The 25,488-nt window shown below is 42.7% G+C and overlaps 1 protein-coding gene across 4 annotated transcripts in view; it reads right to left on the bottom strand.

Moving 5' to 3' along the window:
- Nucleotides 1–22,503, bottom strand: part of ATIC (5-aminoimidazole-4-carboxamide ribonucleotide formyltransferase/IMP cyclohydrolase) — a 68,779-nt gene extending 46,276 nt beyond the window's left edge. For 2 of the 4 annotated variants that reach the window (XM_054477459.2, XM_054477463.2), the window contains exons 1-9: nucleotides 22,140–22,291; nucleotides 21,711–21,837; nucleotides 16,206–16,282; nucleotides 14,721–14,787; nucleotides 9,128–9,216; nucleotides 8,311–8,462; nucleotides 7,457–7,613; nucleotides 1,920–2,045; nucleotides 958–1,065 (exon numbers count right to left, since the gene is read on the bottom strand). In XM_054477459.2, the coding sequence (XP_054333434.1) occupies nucleotides 958–1,065; nucleotides 1,920–2,045; nucleotides 7,457–7,613; nucleotides 8,311–8,462; nucleotides 9,128–9,216; nucleotides 14,721–14,787; nucleotides 16,206–16,282; nucleotides 21,711–21,837; nucleotides 22,140–22,158 (922 nt within the window). In that variant the 5' untranslated portion in view covers nucleotides 22,159–22,291. Of the gene's footprint in view, nucleotides 1–957; nucleotides 1,066–1,919; nucleotides 2,046–7,456; nucleotides 7,614–8,310; nucleotides 8,463–9,127; nucleotides 9,217–14,720; nucleotides 14,788–16,205; nucleotides 16,283–21,710; nucleotides 21,838–22,139 lie in introns of all 4 variants that reach the window. The other 2 variants (XM_054477458.2, XM_063647927.1) reach the window with 2 other exon arrangements.
- Nucleotides 22,504–25,488: the final 2,985 nt, after the last annotated feature.

The following is a 25,488-nucleotide window of genomic DNA, read 5'->3' as shown; positions in this document are numbered from 1 at the left end:
ATGGTGAAACCATGTCTCTACTAAAAATACAAAAAAATTAGCCAGGTGTGGTGGCACGCACCTGTAATCTCAGCTACTCAGGACGCTGAGGCAGGAGAATCACTTGAACCCAGAAGGTGGAGGTTGCAGTGAGCTGAGACGGCACCACTGCACTCCAGCCTGGGCAACAGAGCAAGAAGCTGTCTCAAAAAAAAAAAAAAAAAAGAATAGCTTTTTGTAATTTCAATTTTGGTCACATATTAAACAATAACAAATGCATTCAATAGCCTAAATTAGCAAAATTACATTGACCAAATTCCAATTGTGTTTCCATTTATTACACTAAAATACTAACCAATACTTTTTTTTTTTTTTTTTTTTTGAGACGGAGTATCGCTCTGTCACCCAGGCTGGAGTGCACTGGCACCATCTCGGTTCACTGCGAGTTCCGCCTGCCGGGTTCACACCATTCTCCTGCCTCAGCCTCCCGAGTAGCTGGGACTACAGGTACCCGCCACCATGCCCAGCTACTTTTTTGTATTTTTAGTAGAGACAGGGTTTCACCGTGTTAGCCAGGATGGTCTCGATCTCCTGACCTCGTGATCCGCCCCCCCCCCGCCCCCCCCCGGCCTCCCAAAGTCCTGGTACTACAGGCGTGAGACACTGCGCCCGGCCTAAAATACTAACATATACTTTTATGAAGAAATGTATTTTGAGGTACTCACAGAATCAATCTCAAATATTAATAAAACAAATTAAATAGGAAATCCTATAATGAAACAAAGGGTATTTTACTTTAATCAAACTATATTATATAGAATAACAGTATATTTATATAGAGATAGAAGTCCTTAATTTCATCTATATATTATACAGAATATCTATATATTTTTTCTTCATTCTACCCTTTTTATTCTATTTAGGATAAAATATTGCTTTTTCTTTCTCCCCCAAATCAAAAAGCCCTATGAGTCTGACCTCTTGCTCTTGCATATGCCGCTGAGATAGGTGTGAGGGTTTTATAGAGATCATAAACCATGCAGACTTTGGCCTCATCTTCACTGAGTGGAATTCCAACAGCAGCACCTGGTTAGAAAATAGTAAAATCATAAACAAAGAAAGCTAAAGTTACTACCTGTCAACTCCTAAATCAAGACAGTTTTCTTAACATCCAGTCTATACAGCACATTTTCTAGTGCCTGTGCTAAATTAAACAGAAATCTATTTAGCCAGATAATTAAACACTAAAAATATGGTTATGGGAGCAGTGTGAGGGAAATCTCCTCTCTGCCCTCCGAAACCACAGAGCCACTGAAGCCTGACAGTACCCAGCGTGTAGGTGAAGCTGGTTTACTTCATTACTGACTCACTCTTTCTCTCTGTTCTGCTTGATATCACTTTGATATCACACATCATTTATTTCTTCCCCACTCACATCACTTTAACATCCAATAAACATCTGAGAACAAATCATATGCTGGAGGACTGTCAGCAAGATGTGGTGTACAGACAACTTAATTGTGGAATTAATGATTTAAACACAGAAGCAAAGTATCTCATACAATAACTAAAAGAAGTTTCAGATAAAGAGTCCTAAGAAGAACTTCTTCTTTATGCTTACTCAGTTACATTTTCAAAGATGTGGGAAAAGACTTAGTCTATTGCATTAGGACATTTCACTTTTACTTTCTAAACTTTTATGGTTCCACCCCACAAATAAATTCCTGCCTCATTTTCCCAGCTGACAATATTACACAATTCTCTGTGTGTGTGTGTGTATATCAGATTTTATATTATTACATTGATACTGTTTTATCAACAGATGACTTTCAGATTTCATAGCATGTCTATATTCACATTAGAACTTGTTAATATTCAAAAAAATTTAGAAGAAATGCCTTTCAAACAGTCCTGGAGCTTTCCAGAGCACAGAGCTTTACCTGCTGGGCTGACATGTTTGAAAGAGGCAGCGGCTGGAATACCTAACGCCTCCTTGAGTTCCTTCACCAGCTGCCAGGCGTTCAAAGCATCGCATAAGTTTATAAATCCAGGGGCTCCATTTAGAACTAAATGTAAAAATATATATGCACATTACTAAGCAGGATCAGTAAGGTCAGATGTATGCACACTTCTCAAAAAAATAACATGACTAAACAAATGTTTTAAGTATAATTAAGAGCCAAACAGATACACACAAACATAAAATCTTGATGATAAAGAACAAAGCAACTGAGCCTGAGCCTATCTTTAAAAAGAAAATGCAGATGTACATGAACACACACACACACACACACACACACACACACACAAACTGGAGGACCAGAACCAGCCAGTCTAGAAATAAATCCGCAATAGAGATTTAGGGATGGGAGAAACTATGACAAGACTAGTGATCAGTCAGGAATTCATTTAAATACAGAACTAAGATTAAACAATTGTAATCACAGATAGTACAAAATTGAAGTTATAAACCCTATCGATTTAAGAAATTATATTACAAGCTAAAGCAACAGCTGTGGGTGGAAGAAGAGAAGAAGAAATAATGTGGTTTTTTTTTCTTCTTTGATGGCAAACTCAACAGACTGCCTAAAGCAGAACTGTAGTTAAAAGGAGACTGCAACTTCAGAGTTTTCCATTACCTAGTTTCTTAACATTGGCAGATATTTTTAGGAGCTAGTATCTCTTGTGAATAAACATAAGTTCAGCACACAGAAAGAAATGGTGGACCAGCACTAATTAAAAACAAAAATGAGCCAGGTACAATGGCTCACGCCTATAACCCCAGCACCTTGGGAGGCCAAGGTGGGTGGATCATGAGGTCAGGAGTTCGAGACCAGCCTGGTCAACATGGTGAAACCCCCATCTCTACTAAAAATACAAAAATTAGCTGGGTGTGGTGGCGGGTGCCTGTAATCCCAGCTACTAGGGAAGCTGAGGCAGGAGAATCGCTTGAACCTGGAAGGTGGAGGTTGTAGTGAGCCGAAATTGCGCCACTGCACTCCAGCCTGGGCAACAAGAGCGAGACTCCGTCTCAAAAAAAAAAAAAAAAAAAAAAACCACAAAACACAAAAACGTGCAATTTCATGTCCTTCATGGGTTAAGATAGTTTTTAAAGACCTTGCCAAATATTTATTGAGTGGCTACTATGATGTTAAGCACTGCTCTAGGTATTCAGGATACATCAGTGAAAAAAACCGTCCCTGCAACCCTCTTAAAAAAAAGTCACTGTCCTTATGGAGCTTACTGGGGAGGCAAATAAAAAATAGGCAATAAACAGTATACAATAAAAGAAAATATTAGGTATTTATCAAAATGAGTTGAAAACTTGCACACAAATGATTATAGCAATTTTGTTCATAAACTACCAAAAACTGTCCTTGAAGTTCTGATGCCCTTCAACATGTCCATGGATAAACTGTGGTACATTCATACACAATGAAATATTATTCAGCATTAAGAAATAAGCTACCAACCCACAAAAAGATGTGGAAGAAACTTAATGCACGTTGTTAAGTGAAAGTGCCTGAAAGGGCTCCATACTGTATGATCCCAACTATCTGACATTCTGGAAATGGGTACAGAGTCAGTAAAAATAGCTGAGCATGGTGGTGCATGCCTGTAATCCCAGCTACTTGAGAGGCCAAGGCGGAAGGATTGCTTGAGTCCCAGGATATCTAAACCAGCTCAGACAACATAGCAAGACTCCATTCCAAAAAAAAAAAAGAAAAGAGAAAAAGGTAACAGTGGTTGCAAAGCGTTGGGGAGAAGGGAAAGGAGGGATGAGGCAGAGGAGCACAAGGGAGTTTTAGGGCATTGAAACTATTCTGCGTGATACTGTAATGGGGGATACATACCACTGTGCATTTTTCCAAATACAGAGAATGTACAACACAAAGGATGAATGTTAAACTATGAACCTTGGTTAATAATGAATCACAATCAGTTTATCAGTCGTAACAAATATACCACACTAATGCATGATGTTAACAGGAGAAACTGTGGGGAAGCGGGGGTATATGGAAATTCCCTATAATCACTGTGTATTTTTTCTGTAAACCTGTAACTACTCTAAAAGAATAAAGCCCATTTTAAAAAGAACTTGAAAAAATAATTCCCCCAACCAAAAATCAAGTCAAATAAAATCACTGTCCTCATGAAATTTATGGGAGAGGCACAGAAGAAACAAACTAGGCAATAAATAGTAAACAATAGAAGTAAAATATCCCCTAAGGCATACAACAGGCATAATAAAACAAAACACCATATGTACAACTCCCCCATCTCCCTCCCACTCCTCATAGAGGGTTTAGGCTAAGGCTGAACCTTAGCCTAAAAGTGGGAGAAAACTTTTGGTTTCTGAAACATCTCATAGTTAAGAGTATCTGGATGGGTGCGGTGGCTCATGCCTGTAATCCCAACATTTTGGGAGGCCAAGGTGGGTGGATCACCTGAGGTTGGGAGTTTGAGACTGGTCTGGCCAATATGGTGAAACCCTGTCTCTACTAAAAATACAAAAATTAGCTGGGCTTGGTGGTACATGCCTGTAATCCCAACTACTCAGGAGGCTGAGGCAGGAGAATCACTTGAACCTGGGAGGCGGAGGTTGTGGTGAGCCGAGATCATGCCACTGCACTCCAGCCTGGGTGACAGAGCAAGACTCTGCCTCAAAAAAAAAAATAAAAGAGTATCCGATTCCCCTTCAAATACCAAATTTTCAAAGACATTAATAACTGAAATAGAAAGTGCCAGAGAAATGTTGAAAGTTGCTTAATCTAGTAAATAGATGAAATAAATAGGAATCTTGTTTCCAATCATAAGCAAATCAGTCATTAAAATCTCAGACACATACACACACTCACACAACCTCATCTTTGTTCTTGCTTCAATTTTGTTTTAGATACAATCGCAACCGTACACTTTGTAATAACATCACTGCCAAATACTCAAACCACATGAAAAGGCAAAATGCCTTTTCTGTTGTGGAAATAAGCCCAGGTTGGGGAGAAACCCTGGGAATCTCGCACAAGAAACACTTATTTATGTGTCCAGGGTCGCCTCTGCCATGTTTACCACAAATAATACTTTAAACTTCAAAAGAAATGCACACACAGTCTAAGGAACAATGAAGGCTTTTATATAGTCCAATGAAAATGCTTTGGAAAATGAAAAGTGTAAGAACTGACAGTACATGGGGATTTTTTTTTTGCCTCAGAATCTTAATGGAGAATATAAACTATAAGCAGGAAATAGGTCAGATATAACAGCAGACAAATCAGTTTCAAGAAGTCCTACAAGGAAAAATTTGTGCAAAATGTCAGGCTGCTAATTATTCATTCAATAAACATTTAGGGAATGTGCCAAACAGTCTTCTAAGCCCTGGGGATTCAGCGACAAACAAAAACAGATGCAGCTTCTGCTCTCAAAAGCTGACATCTTGGCCCGTCGCTGTGGCTCACGCCTGTAATCCAGCACTTTGGGAGGCCGAGGCAGGCAGATCACCTGAGGTCAAGAGTTCAAGACCAGCCTGGCCAACATGGTGAAACCCTATCTCTACTAAAAATACAAAATTAGCCAGGTGTGGTGGCAGGCGCGTGTATTCCCAGCTAATTGAGAGGCCGAGGCAGGAGAATCACTTGAACCCGGGAGGCGGAGTTTGCAGTGAGCCAAGATGGCACCACTGCACTCCAGCCTGGGCAAAAAGAGTGAAACTCCATCTCAAAAAAAAAAAAAAAAAAAAAAAAAGGAAGCTGCCATCCTAATGGGGGAAGACAACTTGAACAGATTGAACAGAAACACGTGCAGCAATACAGGGTGATGGGATGAAAGCATGATGGGCAGCTACTTTGGTCTAGGCGGTCAGGGAAGGCTTCTCTGAGGAGGTGAGGCCTGAATAACAAGAAACCAGGATTGTGAAGGGCAGACGGAAGAATTCTGGGTGAAGGGGACAAGGAGCCAGAGGCGCTGGAGTGGAAGGAGCTGGGCCCACTGGAGGCACAGGGCGGAGGGGCTAGGAGCAGGGGCAGGGAGAGCTTCAGACGGGGCAGATAGGAGGCAGGCAGGCAGCACAGGGTTTGTGGGGCAGGGCAAAGTGCTTAAGAAAAGCCAAGGAATGGTTTTAAGTAGGGTCTGACATCATCCGATTTCCATTTTTAAAAGATTACTGTGCTGTGAAGCCCAGGAAGGCCGAGAGAAAACAAATTACTTAGATTACTTCAGCCTAGAGGACTTCACAGGGTGTCTGTGGGGACTTGGGAAGTGTTAGTGTCAAAATGTATCTGAGATCTGAGGCCAGGTGTGGTGGCTCACGCCTGTAATCCCAGCACTCTGGGAGGCTGAGGCGGGCAGCTAACTTGAGGTCAGGAGTTTGAGACCAGCCTGGCCAACACGGTGAAACCCCATCTCTACTAAAAACAGAAAAACTAGCCAGGCATGGTGGTGTGCACCTGTAATCCCAGCTACTCAGGAGGCTGAGGCAGGAGAATTGCTCGAACCAGGGATTGCACCACTGCACTCCAGCCTGGGTGATAGAGCGAGACTCCGCTGTCTTAATTAAAAAAAAAAAAAAAAAATCTATCTGAGGCAGAACAATAGAACGCAGCAAACATGAAGACTTTCAGATTCCCCTCCCACCTGGCACGCTGCTCCCCCCGCCATCGTTCTCTCAGCTGGTGACACGGAAAGGAAGCCCAGGCTCATTCCCCCACCAAATGCTGACCGCCCCAGGCAGGAAGGAGGCTGCCCTTGCTCTCAGCCAAGGCCAGCTGCCCTGGCAGTGCTTGGGATTCCAAGGCCTCCATGCCTGGGACTCTCGCCTCTGTCCCTGCCCCTACTCTTCCTTGTACCAGAGCAGGACAGGCTCTCACAGCCTACCTTTGGAACAGAACAGGACACACATTTAAAAACCCTCTCTAAACTCTACAAACCCAGGGGAAGTCCTACTTTCTCTGTTCAAAGAAACCTCTTTATCATTGTTAGTTCTTAACATCACATTTCTACTTTGGCCTACTTCAGTTGGGCTTCTAGATCCAACATTCCAAGGCAGCTGCTTCTTACAACATTTGCAAAACAAACAGTCCCTTTTCTGTTCTCAAATGCATTCAAAAAGGTTGGAATTTCACAACTTTTCTTCTGCTGGTTCCTCCACAGTATACCTACCAAGCCTTTACCCCAAGGCTTTCTTGACCCTCTTCTCTATAAAATCCAGGCCATCCCACCCTGTCTCATGTCTTCAAAAAGATCTACATGGCAGAGACATTCCAATCTCCATCTCCCCCATGACATCTTTTCAGAACTCCAGACTACTCAACTTCTGTGCTCTTCAGTCCAAATGGCATCTCAAACCAGATGGTTATCAGATGGCTACAAGAGGCATTATGGAATGTATCATCTTCTGAATGTGAACCACATCAGATGCAATACAGAGAAACATACACTCTCCAGGCACAGCAAACCATGCTACAGAACGCTCGGGCTTTACCTGTGATGGGAAGCTTGGGCTTCAGTGTGTACAGCTGGGCAGGGGTCTGATGAGGGTTCATTCCATACCGCAAGGGCATCTGAGATATGCCTTTGCTGTACTGTTTCCTGAAATAATCTGAAATTGCTTCATCATATTGTGCCGTATGAGTGAATGCCTACAAAAAGCGTAAGTTTTGTGAGACACTAGCAGCACTTTCCAAAGTGGGGACAAGATGGTTTTCTAGGTCCACAGCAAACAAGATCTCCTCACTATTCAGTGCTATGTGGTGGCTGCACAAGATGATGACACCATGAATGATAGCAAAGCACTCAATGGCCCAACAAATTACCCCTTTCCAATTCCTTTCCAATTCTCTTTCAATTTTTTTTTTTTTTTTTTTTTTTTTTGAGATGAAGTCTCACTCTGCCACCTAGGCTAGAGTGCAGTGGTGTGATCTCGGCTCACTGCAACTTCCACCTAATGGGTTCAAGCGATTCTCCTGCCTCAGTCTCCCAAGTAGCTGGGATTACAGGCGTACCACACCACACTCGGCTAATTTTTGTATTTTCAGTAGAGACAGGGTTTCACCATATTGGCCAGGCTGGTCTCGAACCCCTAACCTCAGGTGATCCGCCTGCCTCGGTCTCCCAAAGTGCTGGGATTACAGGTGTGAGCCACCGCGCCTGGCCCTCTTTCAATCTTTTTGACAGAATCCCCTGTAATAGCTGGTCTCTCCATTTTTCACAAAAGGATAGCAGCTCCAAGCAGAGCTTTGGTAGGTGATGCAATCTACCAAGAATTGAATACTGCTTGGTCTGGCAAACACTGCACTCCATGGATGTAACTTACAGTATCACAAAAGTGCATCCCACCTTCAAGGCTAACTGGCGTCTAGTCTCCAAGGAGGTGTCCTTAATCTCGGAGCTCTTCATCTCCGTGGACACCACCACATAGTCCTCTGGTTCACACACCACTGTCACTCGAGCGTGGTTTTTGGCTGCAGCTCTCAGTAAGGTTACTCCACCTTTGAAGAACAAAAGACGTATTGATTTTTGTATGTCCCTATCAGCTTATGAACCTCTTTCAAATAAACTCATTGTGCATGTACTTCCACTTGAATTCCTGACTTAAAAATCAGGAAAATAAGCTGGGCGCGGTGGCTCATGCCTGGAATCCCAGCACTTTGGGAGGGTGAGGCAGGTGGATCACCTGAGGTCAGGAGTTTGAGACCACGCTGGCCAACACAGCGAAATTCCATCTCTACAAAAAATACAAAAAAAAATTAGCCAGGCGTGGTGGTGTGCACCTGTAATCCCAGCTACTCAGGAGGCTGAGGCAAGAGAATCACTTGAGCCCAGGAGGCAGAGGTTGCAGTCAGCCAAAATTGCGCCACTGCACTCCAGCCTGGGTGACACAGCAAGACTTCGTCTCAAAAAAATAAATAAATAAAATAAATAAATAAATAAATAAATAAATCAGGAAAATAACTCAGATGAATCTCTGCACACACAAAAAAGCTTAGAAAATATAAATAAAAAAAAGAAAATATAAATGAATTATAGTAATCCCCAAACACAATCCAGAAGTAGCTATTTTCTATTTCCTCAGTAATAAAATTCAAAATGAAATCTCACTCAAATTTAAATAATCCTCTCCTCTCAGTCTTCTAAAATGGTTTTTCTGACTTACCAATGTCAATTTGCTCCACAGCCTCCTCAACAGTTACACCTGGAGAAGCCACTGTCTTCACAAAGGGATAGAGATTGCAGGCAACAACTCTATAAAACAAAGACAAATCTGGCTGTCATTAAAAAGTCCACTCGTGGTTTACAGCTATCCAGGAAAAAAACAAGTCAGTACTATTAACGTAACCAAAAGCCATACAGAACTAATATATAAATTGTGAGCCTGACATTTTAGAATTCTAACAAGTGTGTTAAAAAGTCAGGGTGTCCTGCTGGGGTTGAGCAGAGGTAATTTAGTCAGCAGGTGCTCCCCGGATCTGAATACACAGTGCTCCCTCCACGTCACACTGCAACGCTGCTGCCTGCATAACCTTAGCTACCCAGAACCACCAAGCCATCAAAAATTTATAGAACATTTTAATAGAAGTATAAAGTATAAGATTACAGATAACATTCTCATTTTGGAATGTGATCACTATTATCCAGAATATTAGAATTTAGATTCTTTTTCCAATGGATTGGCACAATGATGAAAAATATCAGCGCATTCTAAGAGTGAAACATTTGTTTTGCCTTCAGAGAGGTCATAAAAATGATGGTAATAGGAATGCCAAAAGAATAATTTATAATACAGAAGTAATCTAAAATTAACAATCAGTGAAGTACAGTTCCACTCCTAGGCCTGTAGTGCGAGGAGCTCTAGGGGCAGGCTCCAAACAAGCCTAACTGCTGAAAACTAATTTAAAAAAAAACAACAACAGAAGAACAGAATAGGAGGGGAAACACTTTACAGCTCATCTTTATTAAGTCTACTGCCCTCCTACTGAAACCAGACAAATGTCACAAGAAAACTAGAGACCAGTATCTCTTAGGCATCTTCACACAAAAACTCTCAACAAAACACTAATAAACTCAATCCAGAAAAATGCAAAAACCACCTGATCATCTCAATAGATGTACAAAAAGGATCTGACACAATTCAACAGCTATTCATATAAAAACACTCAGCAAATTAAAAATAGAAGGGAACTTACTGAACATGACAAAGTGTAAGAAAAATCCACAGCTAACATCATACTTGATGGTGAAAGACTAAAATACTTGCCTACTAAACTCAGAAACAAGACAAGAGGCCGGGCGCAGTGGCTCACGCCTATAATCCCAGGACTTTGGGAGGCTAAGCCGGGCAAATCACCTGAGGTCAGAAGTTCAAGACCAGCCTGGCCAATATAGTAAAACTCCATCTCTACTAAAAATACAAAAATTAGCCGGGCAAGGTGGCGCACGCCTGTAATCCCAGCACCTTGGGAGGCTGAGGAGGACGGATCACCTGAGGTTGGGAGTTCAAGACCAGCCGGACCAACATGGAGAAACCCCATCTCTACTAAAAATACAAAATTAGCCAGGCAAGGTGGCACATGCCTGTAATCCCAGTTACTTGGGAGGCTGAAGCAGGAAAATCACTTGAACCCGGGAGGTGGAGGTCACAGTGAGCCAAGATCATGCAACTGCACTCCGGCTTGGGCAACAAGAGCAAAACTCCATCATCAAAAAAAGAAACAAAACAATAATGTCCATTCTTACCACTTCTACTGAACACTGTACTAGAAGTTCTAGCCAGAGCAATTAACAAAGAAAAGAAAAGAAAAGGCATCAGGACTGGAAAGAAAGCAGTGAAGTTACGTCTATTTGCAGATGATACCATCTAGTATACAGAAAATCCCAAATTCACAAAAATAACCTTTCAGCACTAATAAATGAGTTCAGCAAAGCCACAAGATATATGATCAATATATAAAAATCAATTGTATTAAAATATACATTAGCAATGAATGGGAAAAAATTTAGAAAACAATTCTACTTCACAAGACAATGTTAAAAGAAATTAAAGACACCCCATGTTCACGGACTGGAAGATTTAATATTCTTAGGATGGCAACATTTCCCAAATTGATCTACAGATTCAACACAATCCCTATGAAAATTCCAACTGCGTTGTTTTGTAGAAATGGACAAGCTGATTCTAAAAATCATGTGGAAATGCAAGGGACCCTGAAGAGTCAAAGCCATCTTGAACAAGAAAAACGAAGTTAGGGCCAGGTGCAGTGGCTCACGCCTGTAATCCTAGCACTTTGGGAGGCCGAGGTGGGCGGATCACAAGGTCAGGAGATCAAGACCATCCTGGCAAACACGGTGAAACCCCGTCTCTACTAAAAATACAAAAAAATTAGCTGGGCGTGGTAGCGGGTGCCTGTAGTCCCAGCTACTTGGGAGGCTGAGGCAGGAGAAGGGCGTGAACCCGGGAGGTGGAGCTTGCAGTGAGCCAAGATAGCGCCACTGCACTCCAGCCTGAGCAACAGAGCCAGACTCCGTCTCAAAAACAAATAAATAAATAAATAAAAATAAAAAACAAAAACAGAAAAACGAAGTTGGAGGACTCACACTTGCTGATTTCAAAATTTGTTACCAGCCTATAGTAATAGTGCAGTACTGGCATAACTGCAGGCACACAGACCAAGGGTGCCAAGACCATTCAATTGGGCAAAGAACAGTCTTTTCAACAAATGATGCTGAGACAACTAGACAGCCACATACAAAATAAAATAAGACTTCTATTTCATGTCTGCATATAAAAATTAACTTAAAATGAACCAAAGACTGAAATATAAGAGCTAACACTAAAATAAAAGAAATGTACACACGCCGGGTGCAGTGGCTCACGCTTGCAATCCCAGCACTTTGGGAGGCCGAGGCGGGTGGATCACCTGAGGTCAGGAGTTCAAGACCAGCCTGGCCAACATGGAGAAACCCCGCCTCTACTAAAAACACAAAAAAATTAGCTGAGCGTGGTAGCGGGCGCCTGTAATCCCAGCTACTTGCGAGGCTGAGACATGAGAATTGCTTGAACCCAGGAGGCGAAGGTTGCAGTGAGCCGAGATCACGCCTGCACTCCAGCCTGGGCAACAAGAGTGAAACTCCATCTCAAAAAAAAAAAAAGAAAGAAAATATACACAAAAATCTTCATCACTGAGGATCAGGCAATGTTTTCTTAGATATGACACCATTAACACAAGCAACAAAAGAAAAAATAAATTCAACATCATCAAAATTAAAAACTTTTGTGGGCCGGGCATGGTGGCTCACGCCTGTAATCCCAGCACTTTGGGAGGCCAAGGCGGCCTGAGGATAACCTGAGGTCAGGAATTCAAGACCAGCCTGGCCAACATGGTGAAACCCTATCTCTACTAAAAATCCAAAAAAATTAGCCAAGTGTGGTGGCTGGCACCTGTAACCCCAGCTACTCAGGAGACTGAGGCAGAATCGCTTGAACCTGGGAGGTGGAGGTTGCAGTGAGCCAAGATCATGCCACTGTACTCCAGCCTGGGTGAGAGTAAGACTGCGTCTCAAAAAAAAGAAAAAACTTGTGATGCTCAAAGGACATCATCAAGAAAGGCTAACACAATCCATCGAATGAGAGGAAATAAACTTACAACTCAATAATAAACAGATAAATACCTCAACTAAAAATGGACAAAAGGTCTCAACAGACATTTCTCCAAAGAAGGTACACAACTGGCTAGGAAGCACATGCAATGGTGTTCCACATTATTTGGAAAGCAAATTATAACCACAATGAGATGCCACTTCAGAACCCCTAGAATGACTAGAATCAAAAAGACAGATAGTAACGTTGATGAGGATGTGGAGAAACCGGAACCCCATCCAGCACACTGCTGCTGGAAATGTAAAATGGTGCAGCACTCTGAAATACAGGGTCGCAGTTCCTCAAAAGCTAAACATAGTTACCATATGACCAAGGAATTCCACTCCTAGGTATATACCCCAATGAAATGAATATGTATGTCCACACAAAAACTTATACACAAATATTTATAGCTGCATTATTCATAATATTCAAAAAGTAGAAACAACCCAAATGTCCATCAACAAATGAACTGATAAACAAAACAGGGTATGACCACACAATGGATTATTTTTCAGCACTAAAAAGGAAATGAACTATTGATACTATGCTATAACATGGATAAACCTTGAAAACATGCTAAGTGAAAGAAGCCAGGAACAAAAAAACCATATATTGTTAGATTCCATTTGTATGAAAATGTCCACTACAGGCAAATCAGAGACATAACAATTGGTGGTTGCCGAGGCTGGAGGACGTTGGGGAAATGGAGAATAAATGCATATGGGTATAGGGTTTAGGGTGGGGGTGATGAATATGTTTTAATATTGGATGTGGCAATTAATATGGTTTGGATGTGTGTCCTCTCCAAATCTCATTTTGAAATGTGATCCCCAATGTTGGAGGTGGGTCCTGGTGGGAGATGATTGGGTCACGGGGGAGATCCCTTATGAGTGGCTTGGTGCCCTCCCCATAATGAGTCCTCACTCTGAATTCATGTAGAGCTGGTTGTTTAACAGAGCCGGGCAGGCCGGGCATGGTGGCTCACACCTAATCCCAGCACTTTGGGAGGCCAAGGTGGGTGGATCATTTGAGGTCAGGAGTTCCGAGACCAGCCTGACCAACATGGTGAAACCCCACCTCTACTAAAAATAGTAAAAGTGAGCTGGGCGTGGTGACAAACGCCTGTAATCTCAGCTACTCAGGAGGCTGAGGCAGGAGAATCACTTGAACGCGGGAGACAGAGGTTGCAGCGAGCCAAGGTCATGCCACTGAACTCCAACCTGAGCAACAGAGCGAGACCCTGTCTCAAAATAAAACTAAATTAAATTGAGAATAAAATTTAAAAGAGCCGGGCAACTCCTCCTCTCCCTCTCTCTTGCTTCTTCCCTCATGGGATATGTCAGCTCCCCCTCTGCTTTCCACTGTGATTATAAAGTTCCAGAGGCCCTCACCAGAAGCTGATGCTGGCACCATGCTTCTTGTACTGTCTGCAGAATCATGAGCCAAAAGAAACCTATTTTCATAAATTACCCAGCTTCTAGTATTCCTTTATAGCAATGCAGAATAGACTAACACAGTAATGGTTGCACAACTTCTGTGAACCACTGATTTGTACATTTTAAATTGGTGAGTTATATGGTATGTGGATTAGATCTCAATAAAGCTGTTACGTACATTTAAGAGAAACAGCCAGTATCTTTATGCAAATAACTCAGTTAGTTGTGCAAGCTGATAATTCCTAATATGAAAACCTGAAATCTGAAATGCTCCAAAATGTGAAACTTTCTGAGCATCAACATGACACTTGGAGGAAATGCTGACTGGGGTATTTCGGATTTCTGAGGGATGCTCAACTGGTATGTTACCTGCAAATATTCCAAAATCCGAAGAAATCTGAAATCCAAGACACTTCTGGGTCCCAAGCATTTCAGATAAGGGATACTCAACCTATACATACTAAGATTTAGATTGTAACTTCCTAAAAAACTTACTTAAGTATGTATTTTGGTATATAAATCTGGCCAAACCAAAATGCTTACACACATACAAAGTCACACAGAAGGTGCGCAGTAAAGGTTTATAGTGACTAAGAAAAAACAGGGACACCAGGTTTGGCATAGTCTTTGTCGTTGGTCCTTAATGTGTTAAAAGTTCAATTTCAGGTTTTTACCTTATAAGATTGAAATCAAGTCTGGCCATGTCAGCATTATCTTCTGGAATATTACGAGCCAGGATTCCTAATTTAACAAAGTTAAACAAAGTCATTAGCTTCAAAAAACAAGTCAGATTAAGGAATTTCTTTCAACGTAGTGTCTTCAATCAAATTAAATCCTATTGAGTAAAAAAAAATTTTTTTCTTGAGATGGTCTCGCTCTATCGCCCAGGCTGGATTGCAGTGGCTTAATCACAACTCATTATAGCCCTGACCTCCAGGGCTCAAGTGATCCTCCTACCTCAGCCTCCCAAGTAGCTGGGACTACAGGAATGCATCACCACACCCAGCTGGTCTTTTCAATTTTTTAAAGAGAAGAGGGGTGTTGCCATGTTGCTCAGGGTGATCTTAAACTCCTGGGCTCAAGCAATTCTCCTGTCTCAGCTCTCAAAGTGCTGGGACTACAGGCAAGAGCCACCATGCCCAGCATAATATTCTTAATTAAAGAATATCAAACATGTAGTTGGGGAGTTATCAAACAAAAAAATTAGGATTAACAGATATATCTGGCTGGCCACAGTGGCTCATGTCTCTAATACCAGCACTTTGGGAGGCTAAGGTGGAGGATCGCTTGAGCCCAGGTGTTCGAGACCAGCCTGGGCAACAAGGTGAGACCCCGTCTCTATAAAAAATACAAAAATTAGCTGGGCGTGGTGGCACATGCCTATAGTCCCAGCTACCTGGGAGGCTGAGATGGGAGAACTGCTTGAGCCTGGGAGGCAGACTGAGGCTGCAGCGAGCCATGATCGCACCACTGCACTCCAGCCTGGGCAAGAGTATGATCCTGTCTCAAAAAAAAAAAAAAGATGCATTTAAAAATCTTTTTCTTCAGTTCTTGATCCCAGTTTCTTGAGCAATAAAACGTAAAAAAGGTAAAAGGAATTTTACACAACTGTTGCTAGTTCCAGAACAGTCTGTGTTCCTGTAAGTCAATGGCTTGTCTGATGATCTGTAGCCATTCAGCTTTATTCACCAAATTGTACCACAACTGACAAACTAGGAGGATACCAGTTTCTTGCCATTTTGGTTTATATACAAGTCATTCTCAGGTGAACGAACAAATGCAAAGCACTTTGAAAAAAAATTCTTTTGCAAGTCAGTTACACTGTGATGCTTCATTCTAAGTTTGAACTATTTTAAAAGTATTTTCATACTATGAAATCTAAATATCTTCAGCAACTCGAGCAGGAAACACCAGACTCTAAATTAGGTATCAGGTCAGGACTAATAGCAAGCAGAGGAAAACAATCTGAATTCATCACGTAGTAAGACAAGCCAGATTTTAAACCAGTTCTAACGTATTATGAAATCTGGCAGCAACTTCATGACGTTAACTTTATATGCAAATTTCTCTTGAGCCTTTTTCTTCATTTTCGGTTGCTATCAACTAAAATATTCCTGGAAACCACTGACTGTTTTACAGTAAAGATACCAACCACTTACCAGCATGGACTGCAGGATGCAAAGTTTTCACACGTCCCCCCAACATTTCGGGAAATCCTGTCAACTCAGAGACATCTCTGAAAAACAGATAAACAGAATGGTACTACTGGTGTGGCTGAATTGTGATTTTCACTATTCAAAGCATCTACTGTTTTCATTTCAAGAGATTTTGAGCCTGAATTCAACAATGAGAAAATTCTGATTTTTTAAAGTATTTCACTATACTTGATTTCTTAAGTAAAATTCTATTTACTTTTGAAAAAAAGTTTATTTAATGTATTTCCTAACTGTTGTGTATGTTCACGGATAATTGGTAACTATTACAGCATTGGTTTTATAATTTTCAGAGAATTTAGAAACTGAATCATAAGCCATACTCATTAAATATTACTAAGACGTACAACTGAGAATTTGGCAGTATGTAACAAAAAGCATTAAAAATATCCCTGGCCGGGCACGGTGGCTCATGGCTGTAAACACCCAGCACTTTGGAAGGCCGAGGCAGGTGGATCACCTGAGGAGGGGAGTTTGAGACCAGCCTGGCCAACATGATGAAACCCCATCTCTACTAAAAAAATACAAAAAATTAGCCAAGCGGGATGGCAGGCACCTGTAATCCCAGCTACTCGGAAGGCTGAGGCAGGAGAATCACTTGAACCCAGGAGATGGAGGTCGCAGTGAGCTGAGATCATGCCACTGCACTCCAGTCTGGGCGACAGAGCAAGACTCCATCTCAAAAGACAACAACAACAACAACACATGAAGATGGCATATCAAGTGAGTGAAGACATAAAAGACTGTTTAATAAAGTGGTATTGCTATTGGAATAACTGGTTAAACCTACACAAAAATACATTCCTTATGAATCAAAGGTTTAGCATTTAAAAAATCATGCATGTAGCAAAATTAAATATGTAAGGAATGCTTTCCAAGTTTTAAACAAAAGATTGAGAGGTCTGATTACAGAAATGTTAAATAAAAAGTTTTACATGGGGGAAAAAAAAGTAAACTAGAAAAAATAATCACACAATGTGACAAAGGGTCAAGTGAAGGACGGTAAATATTAATCCATATCAAAAAGCAGACCCCTAGAAAGTTGTAACCATGAACACTCTGGCAGACTTTGTAAGTTATAATGGTGTGTAAAAATGCCACAATATATAAGAAAAAATAAAGCAGGGGCCGGGTGGGGTGGCTCACACCTGTAATCCCAGCACTGTAGGAGGCCAAGGTGAATGGATCACCTGAGGTAAGGGAGTTCGAGACCAGCCTGGCCAACATGGTGAAACTCCGCCTCTACTAAAAATACAAAATTAGCCAGGCATGGTGGGGCATGCCTGTAATCCCAGCTACTCAGTAGGCTGAGGCAGGAGAATTGCTTGAACCTGGGAGGCGGAGGTTGCAGTGAGCCAAGATCGTGCCACTGCATTTCAACCTGGGCAACAACAGCGAAACTGTCTCAAAAAATAAATAAATAAAAAGAAATAAATAAATAAAGCAGGAAGCAAAACTGCATCTACCTTCTGTGTAAGCTATGAAATAAAGTACATGCTTATAAAAATGCTAGAAGAAAAATATACTAACATGTTAAGTATTACAATCTATTTTCACTACCTTCTTTATAGTTGTCCATATTTTCGAATTTTCTACAATCAACATATATAGTTTTTGAGATGGGATCTCACTATGTTGCCCAGCCTGGAGTACAGTGATTATTCACAGGCAAGATTACAGTGCATGGCAGCCTAGAACTCCTGGGCTTATTAAGTAATCCTCCAAGTAGCTGAGACTATAATAAATACTTTGAAGCACCAAGTTCTGCCAGTAAGATACGGAATTTCCTGGGTAGATTCTCCTATTAAGGGGAACCATTTGCAAATGACTGGTGTTTGACCAACGACACACACAGTTCCAACATCCACAAACTGGTGACATAAATGTTTTCAAATTCAAAATTTCTTTTCCTGGGGTTCAGGAAATAAAATCCATTTCCTCCAAATGAAGACAGTCACTTAAAACCTAGAGAAGGCAGATTTGTTTCTAGAATTAAACATTTGGGGTAATTAAAAAGCTTGCTACTCCTTTGAACTGAAGAATTTATACATAATGGCTGTAGTCTTGGGAAATAATTCTACGTATGCTCACTGCTGTATACTCACTAATTAAAATCCATCAGTTTACCTCATGACAAGGTAATGGTTAACTTCCTGGGATAAAATTATTGCAGATAACAACACCCAAAAATATGCTCAGAAGCAGCCTCAGAACCAAGATCTTTTTTTTTTTGAGACAGTGTTTCTCTCTGTCACCCAGGCTGGAGTGTAGCGGTGGAATCTCAACTCACTGCAACCTCCACCTCCCGGGTTCAAGCAATTCTCCTGCCTCAGCCTCCTGAGTAGCTGGGATTACAGGTGCACGCCACCACACCTGGCTGATTCTTTTTTGTATTTTTAGCAGAGATGGAGTTTCACCATGTTGGCCAGGCTGGGCTCAAACTCCTGACCTCAGATGATCCGCCAGCCTCGGCCTCCCAAAGTGCTGGGATTACAGGCGTGAGCCACTGCGCCCAGCCAGAACCAAGACCTTGTCCAGGCATGGTGGATCACAAACTGTAATCCCAGCACTTTGGGAGGCCAAGGCAGGCAAAATTGCTTAAGCCCTGGAGTTCAAGACCAGACGGACAACATGGTGAAACCATCTCTATCAAAAATACAAAAATTAGTCAGGCATGCTGGTGTACACCTGTAGTCCCAGATACTCAGGAGGCTGAGGTGGAAGGATTGCCTGAGCCTGGGAGATCGAGGCTACAATTAGCCATGACTGTGCCACTGCACTCCAGCCTGGGTGACAGAGCAAGATCCTCTCCAAAAAAAAAAAAAAATTCTAGCTTTCTCCTGCCCTCTTGCCTCTCACCCTTCATTCTTCCCTCAAGTCACAGAAATGAGAATTTCTCTTCCCCAGGGCAATTTACAGAAACTAGAACTCTTTTTCCCCAAAGCCAGTCATAAGAATTAAGCTTATGATTCTAACTTTTCGCTGGCTTTCTGTCTAGGAGCTGGCCATAAAGAAATCCTCTCATCTCCTTGCCCAATAGTAGGTCAAGAGACCCTCGGGGGGTGGAGAAAGAATTTTAGAGAAGCCAAGAAGAATCTGGACAGAGGCTTTCCTGGCTTTCTCCACCTCAGTCTGCTAGCATACACCATATCCTTGCTGTCCAATCATACTTCCATCTTTCTGTCCACTCTTTGTTGAACCTAAACATAAAAATGGATGGTTTTTCCTCTATCTTTGGGTCTTCATTCTGAAGGCTCTCATGTCATGTAAAACTTTGTTAAATAAATTTGTTATGCTTTTCTCTTACTATAACCTGTCTTCTCTTATAAAAATATTGGCCGTGACGTTTACAATGGAGAGCAAAGGATCACACCTTTCCACCCCTACAAAATCTTGGCCTCGGGTGCGGTGGCTCACACCTGTAATCCCAGCAGGCCAAGGCGGGCGATCACTTGAGGTCAGGAGTTCGAGATCAGCCTGGCCAACATGGTGAAACCCTGTCTCTACCAAAAATACAACAAAATTAGCCAGGCGTGGTGGCGGGCGCCTATAATCCTAGCTACTTGGGAGGCTGAGGCAGGAGAATCGTTTGAACCTGGGAGGCAGAGGTTGCAGTGAACTGAGACAGTGCCATTGCACTCCAGCCTGAGCAACAGGAGTGAAACTCCATCTCAGAAAAAAAAAAAAAAAAAAATCTTGGCCTCTTACTAGCTGTGTAATCTCGAGCAAGTTACTTAAGTACATTGTGCTTAGTTTCCTTACCTATAAAATGAGGATAACACTACCTACACTAAAAAGTCGTTATAAGGACTGTAAGAGTTTATATATGTAAAATACCACTGCAACTGAATAAAATACCACTGCAACTGAATAAAATACCACTGCAACTGAATGTGGCCTTTGTTGCAGAAAAAACAAATGCTCCAAGTTGTTTACACTTCATTCAGTGAACTTTACTGTGCTGGGCTCTAAATAAATCACTCATGGTGAACTTCTTATCCTTTCATAGAAGAGAAACACATTTACATTTCCAGTTTTTAAAGAAGATATGACCATAATGAAGATAAGTGAGGAGTGGGTAGAGGTACAGAAACAAGACTAATCAGTTGATAAGTACCTAAAGTGGGTGACAGATATAGGACCCAAGGGATCATTATACTCTTCTACTTTTGATTGTGTCCGAAATGTTTCCATAATACAAAATTTGGTGGGAAAAAAAAAGAGACTACAGATGAGGATTTTGCTTTACGAAGGTTCCATTACCATAGGAGGACCCAACTTGGCCCAATGGAAAGCACGCAGGTCTGGACTTTGAATTCTCATTTGGTTGCTGATGAGCAAAGAGCCAACTTGCCTGCCACAATTCTCACAGGTTTCCCATGAAAACCACACAGACAAGATGCAAAAAGACATCCGAAAATACAGTTATGTATTTGTTAATAAAGGAAGGCATTCTTACCATCTGAACTTGTTAAATTTAGGGAAGCTGTGTACTGCTCACATAGCTGAGAATTGCACAAAGAAAAGGTAATAACCTACCTCTACATGGATCTAGAAACCAAGAAGCAAATTTTCCACATGGCAACAAAAAGCAGACAGATATCCTTCATCTCTTTCATTTTAAAATATGTTTCAGGGGTGGTCATCTCGTTCCTCCCAACTCTCACTGCCGTTTATTAAATAGCTATCCTATAGTTTTTTTCATTTTTCTACCTTTCAGTAGACCTCTTCCCTCTCCTCCCAGAATGCCACTCCTTGACATCAGCAATGGCATCCTGGTTAATCATTTCTAAGTCCCTTCTTTCCATGGCCTAGTCAGCTAATGAAGGGCTTGTGAACGTGGGAATGAATGATTTGCACCTTCATACGGTTACCAGAGATTCTAAGGGAAGGCAGGTAAATTGGAATCTTCATGATGTCAAGTTTTATTAAATCACCAGTCAAAGTAACTGAAGTTTTCCTTGCATAACAAGTGGCCCACCTAAGTTAATCTGTTTAAGGAAGGGGCTAAGACTAGGGTCCTAAAATCAGGAACAGCCCGGGTTCCAATCCTACTTCTCCCTTACTCAACTCTTTAAACTTGTGCAGAAGTTGCTAAATCTTCCAGTGTGTTGTCCAGGGTCTTTCTCTGTCGCCCAGGATGGAGTGCAGTGGCGCCATCTCGGCTCACCACAACCTCCGCCTCCCAGGTTCAAGCGATTCTCCTGCCTCAGCCTTCCCAGTAGCTGGGATTACAGGCGTGTGCCACCTAGCCCGGCCGTCCAGGGTCTTAAAAGTTACTAAATCTCTCTGAGCCTCACTTTTTTTCCCCATAAAGTGGGGAAGTATTACACCAACCTCACAGCGCTACTGGGAGGAGTAAATAAGGCATTTTGCTTCTGGTGCCTGGAATACAATACTTCCGGGTTAATGTGATCACACTCCTTTCTGATGGAACTAGCTATGCCTTACCTGACTGCCAGACCAGCATCCCTGAGAGCTTTTGCAGTCCCTCCGGAAGCGACCAGATTCAAACCAAGAGCGGTCAGGTTTCTTGCAAATTCCACAAGGCCAGTTTTGTCAGAGACACTAAATAAGGCTGAAAGAGAAGACATTTTTTCTCATGACTCGCAGCACATTGCACTGTGTTCTGCAAGGCCTTGGAAGGGTCTAGGGGAGGAGATTCTCGAATCGCAAGGCCAGCACCTGGACCCTGCGTTCGCAGGCCTGGTCTGGGCCTCCCCAGGTCCTACACCCGCGAGCTGCTCTAAGGCGGGCCCCATGCAGGCTGCGGCCCGGCCGGGGAGCGGGGACGCTGGCTTTCAGTCCCGCAGCGCCGCCCCTGCCGTGCCGGGTCCCGCAGGCGAGGACGCAGACCGCGCCGCTCCGCTAGGGCCTCACCGAGGTGGCCGGGAGCCATGGCTGCAGGTACTAGGTTCAGGGCGAGCGGGAGGCAGCAGCGGCGGAACCACGTGCGCAAGTAGGAGGGCGGCCGGGATGTGGAGGCTCAGGAAGCGGGGGGCGGAGCTGTCTCCGGGCTTGTCACGTGGCCCGCCGGCCCTGCCTGGCGCTCTACTCTGCTCAGTATCAGATGCAAGAGCCGCGCCCCGGGGCGGAAGGGAACGGCGGGATGGGGTGGGGCTCTGCCTGGCGCGCCTGGGCGGAGTGCTTGGGCTGGAAGGGATCCTGCCTGCGATCCCAAAGTCCAGGCGTGGGAGCCAGCGATCTGCCCACGACCCCAAAGTGAGGCCACTCCACGGCTTCTGGGGCAAATGCCTGTTATTCTAGGCAGCCGGTCCCCAGAAGCTGGAATGTACCTAAAAGTGCCAGAAGCACCCATGCTGAAAACTAAACAAAAGAAATAGTTCATATAGCGGCAAAGCTGGAAAGTATCTGGACAGTTATCTACCATCCTCCCTTTTTGTTTGTTGTTTTTTTGTTTTTCTGTTTTTTTTGTTTTTTTTTTTTTTGAGATGGAGTTTCGCTTTTGTTGCCCAGGCTGGAGTGCAATGGCGCGATCTCGGCTATGTCACGTGCAACCTGCAACTTCCGCATCCCGGGTTCAAGAGCTTCTCCTGCCTCAGCCTCCTGAGTAGCTGGAATTATAGGCAGGCGCCACGATGCCAGGCTAATTTTTGTATTTTTAGTAGACATGGGGTTTCGCCATGTTGGCCAAGCTGGTCTCAAACTCCTGACCTCAGGTGATCCGCTTGCTTCGGCTTGCCAAAATGCTGGGATTACAGGGGTGAGCCACCACACCCAACTTGTTTTTTGTTTGTTTGTTTGCTTGCTTGTTTGCTTGTTTGTTTTGAGACAGGGTCTCGCCCTGTCTCCCAGACTGGAGTGCAGTGGCACCATCTCGGCTCACTGCAACCTCTGCCTCCCAGGTTCAAGAAATTCTCCTGCCTCAGCCTCCACACCCATCTAATTTTTTGTTGTTGTTGTATTTTTTTTTTTTTTTTTTTTAGTATTTTTAGTAGAGACGGAGTTTCACCGTGTTGGCCAGGCTGGTCTTCAACTCCTGACCTCAAGTGATCCATCCACCTCAACCTCCCAAAGTGCTGGGATTACAGGTGTGAGCCACCGTGCCCGGCCTCATCCTCCTTTTTAATAGGCTTAAAAAATAAAACCAAGGCCCAATGATTTAAGTGAGGGACTCCAGAGGCCACAGATGACAGTCAAAACGAAGTGAAATTGACATTCGTTGTTGATTTTCACGTTATAAAATTATAATTTAAATATTAATTTATAATACTATTTTATAAAATTTAGTCAGTATTGTAAAAGTGCCTAAAAACTGCTTAAAGATGGTGTCTTATTGCAAACCTGTAAATATTACTTTGCCCCAAGTCTGGATGAGAGGAATGATGACAGTTAAAAGAGGATAAGAGAAGACCTTTCTTAATTCATTAAAAACAGGGAAAGCAAAATTGAACACATTTGTTTCTTTCTAAAAATGACACCTTTGCAACAAAATAAATACATATTGTGGTCTACGAGTCTTTTTTAATGTTCTTTATTAGAATTATATTCCAAAGTAATAGCATTGTTTATCTTTTAGTCTGAGCTCGCAGCTGTAAAAATGAGTCTATTTTCTCATTATCTGCATGCTACTTATTTTTGTTTTTCCTCTTCCTTTCTCTAATTCTTCCCATCTCTTTACTCCCCAAAATAAATGCCTATTGACTAGAATCAATTTTTTTTTTTTTTTGAGACAGAGTCTTGCTCTGTCACCCAGACTGGAGTGCAGTAGCACGATCTCGGCTCACTGCAACCTCTGCCTCCCAGGTTCAAGCGATTCTTCTGCCTCAGCCTCCCGAGTATCTGGCACTATAGGCGTGAGCCACCATGCCTGGCTAATTTTTGTATTTTTAGTAGAAATGGGGTTTCGCCATGTTGGCCACGCTGATCTTGAACTCCTGACCTCAGGTGATCCACCTGCCTTGGCCTCCCAAAGGGCTGGGATCGCAGGAGTGAGCCACCGCGTCCAGCCTAGAATCAATTTTTTTACCTCTAAATATGTTAACCCTTTGCTCTGAACACTTCTCACATTCCTACGAGGAATATATTAAGATTATCACATGTCTTCAGTGTGTTTGCCAAATTTGAATTTAAAAAGGAAATTTCCTTGGCTAGTCACCATTAGGTTTTTACAGGAAATTGAAAGCAGGGAAAGGAGAAAACAATGCTGACATTTATTGATAAGGGGAAATAAACAGTTGCTTAGGCATTACGCATTTGTCTGTCATGTGAATTACAAATCTTTATTCGATTCAATACATTTTTATTGAGCCTTTTCTGCCTGGATGGCAGAAACTCAGTGTCAGAAGACAGATAAATATCACCTAAGCACTATCCTCAAGGAGCTCATGATGGAATGAAAATGTAGACACATGAAGTATAACTAAAAAATATTAATAGAGGCCGGGTGCGGTGGCTCCTGGCTAACAAGGGGGAAACCCTGTCTCTACTAAAAATACAAAAAATTAGCCGGGCGAGGTGGCGGGCGCCTGTAGTCCCAGCTACTCGGGAGGCTGAGGCAGGAGAATGGCTTGAACCCCGGGGGGGCGGAGCCTGCAGTGAGCCGAGATCGGGCCACTGCACTCCAGCCTGGGCGACAGCGAGACTCCATCTCAAAAAAAAAAAAAAAGAAGAAAAAATAAATAAATAATAATAACAGAGAAAACACGGCATTAAACTGATTTTGTACAGCCTTTTTCATTACAGACTCTTCCATTTAAAGATGTTTACTCTGGGGCCTGGTGTGGTGTCTCATGCCTGTAATCCCAGTGCTTTGGGAGGCAGAGGTAGGAGAATCACTTGAGGCCAGGAGTTTGAGACCAGCCTGGGCAACATAGTGCATGCCTGCAGTCCTAACTACTTGAGAGGCTGAGGTGGGAGGAGTTCAAGGTTACAGTGAGCTAAGGTTGCACGGCTGCATTTCAGCCTGGGCTACAGAGCAAGACCCTGTCTCTTAAATAAAATTAAAAAAAAATAATAACAGGCTGGGAGTGGTGGCTCATGTCTGTAATCCCAGCACTTGGGCAAGCTGAAGCAGATGGATCACTTGAGGTTAGGAGTTTGAGACCAGCCTGGCCAACAGGTGAAACCCCATCTCTACTAAAAATACAAAAAGTAAGTTGGGTACAGTGGCTCACATCTGTAATCCTAACACTTTGGGAGGCCAAGGCGGGTGGATTGCCTGAGCTCAGGAGTTCAAGACCAGCCTAGACAACATAATGAAACACCG

This window comes from Pongo pygmaeus, chromosome 11 (assembly GCF_028885625.2).
Source record: "Pongo pygmaeus isolate AG05252 chromosome 11, NHGRI_mPonPyg2-v2.0_pri, whole genome shotgun sequence".
NCBI classification, from domain to species: Eukaryota; Metazoa; Chordata; class Mammalia; order Primates; family Hominidae; genus Pongo; species Pongo pygmaeus.
Note: the sequence above shows the minus strand (reverse complement) of the source record. Positions and strands in the feature narration are given on the sequence as shown.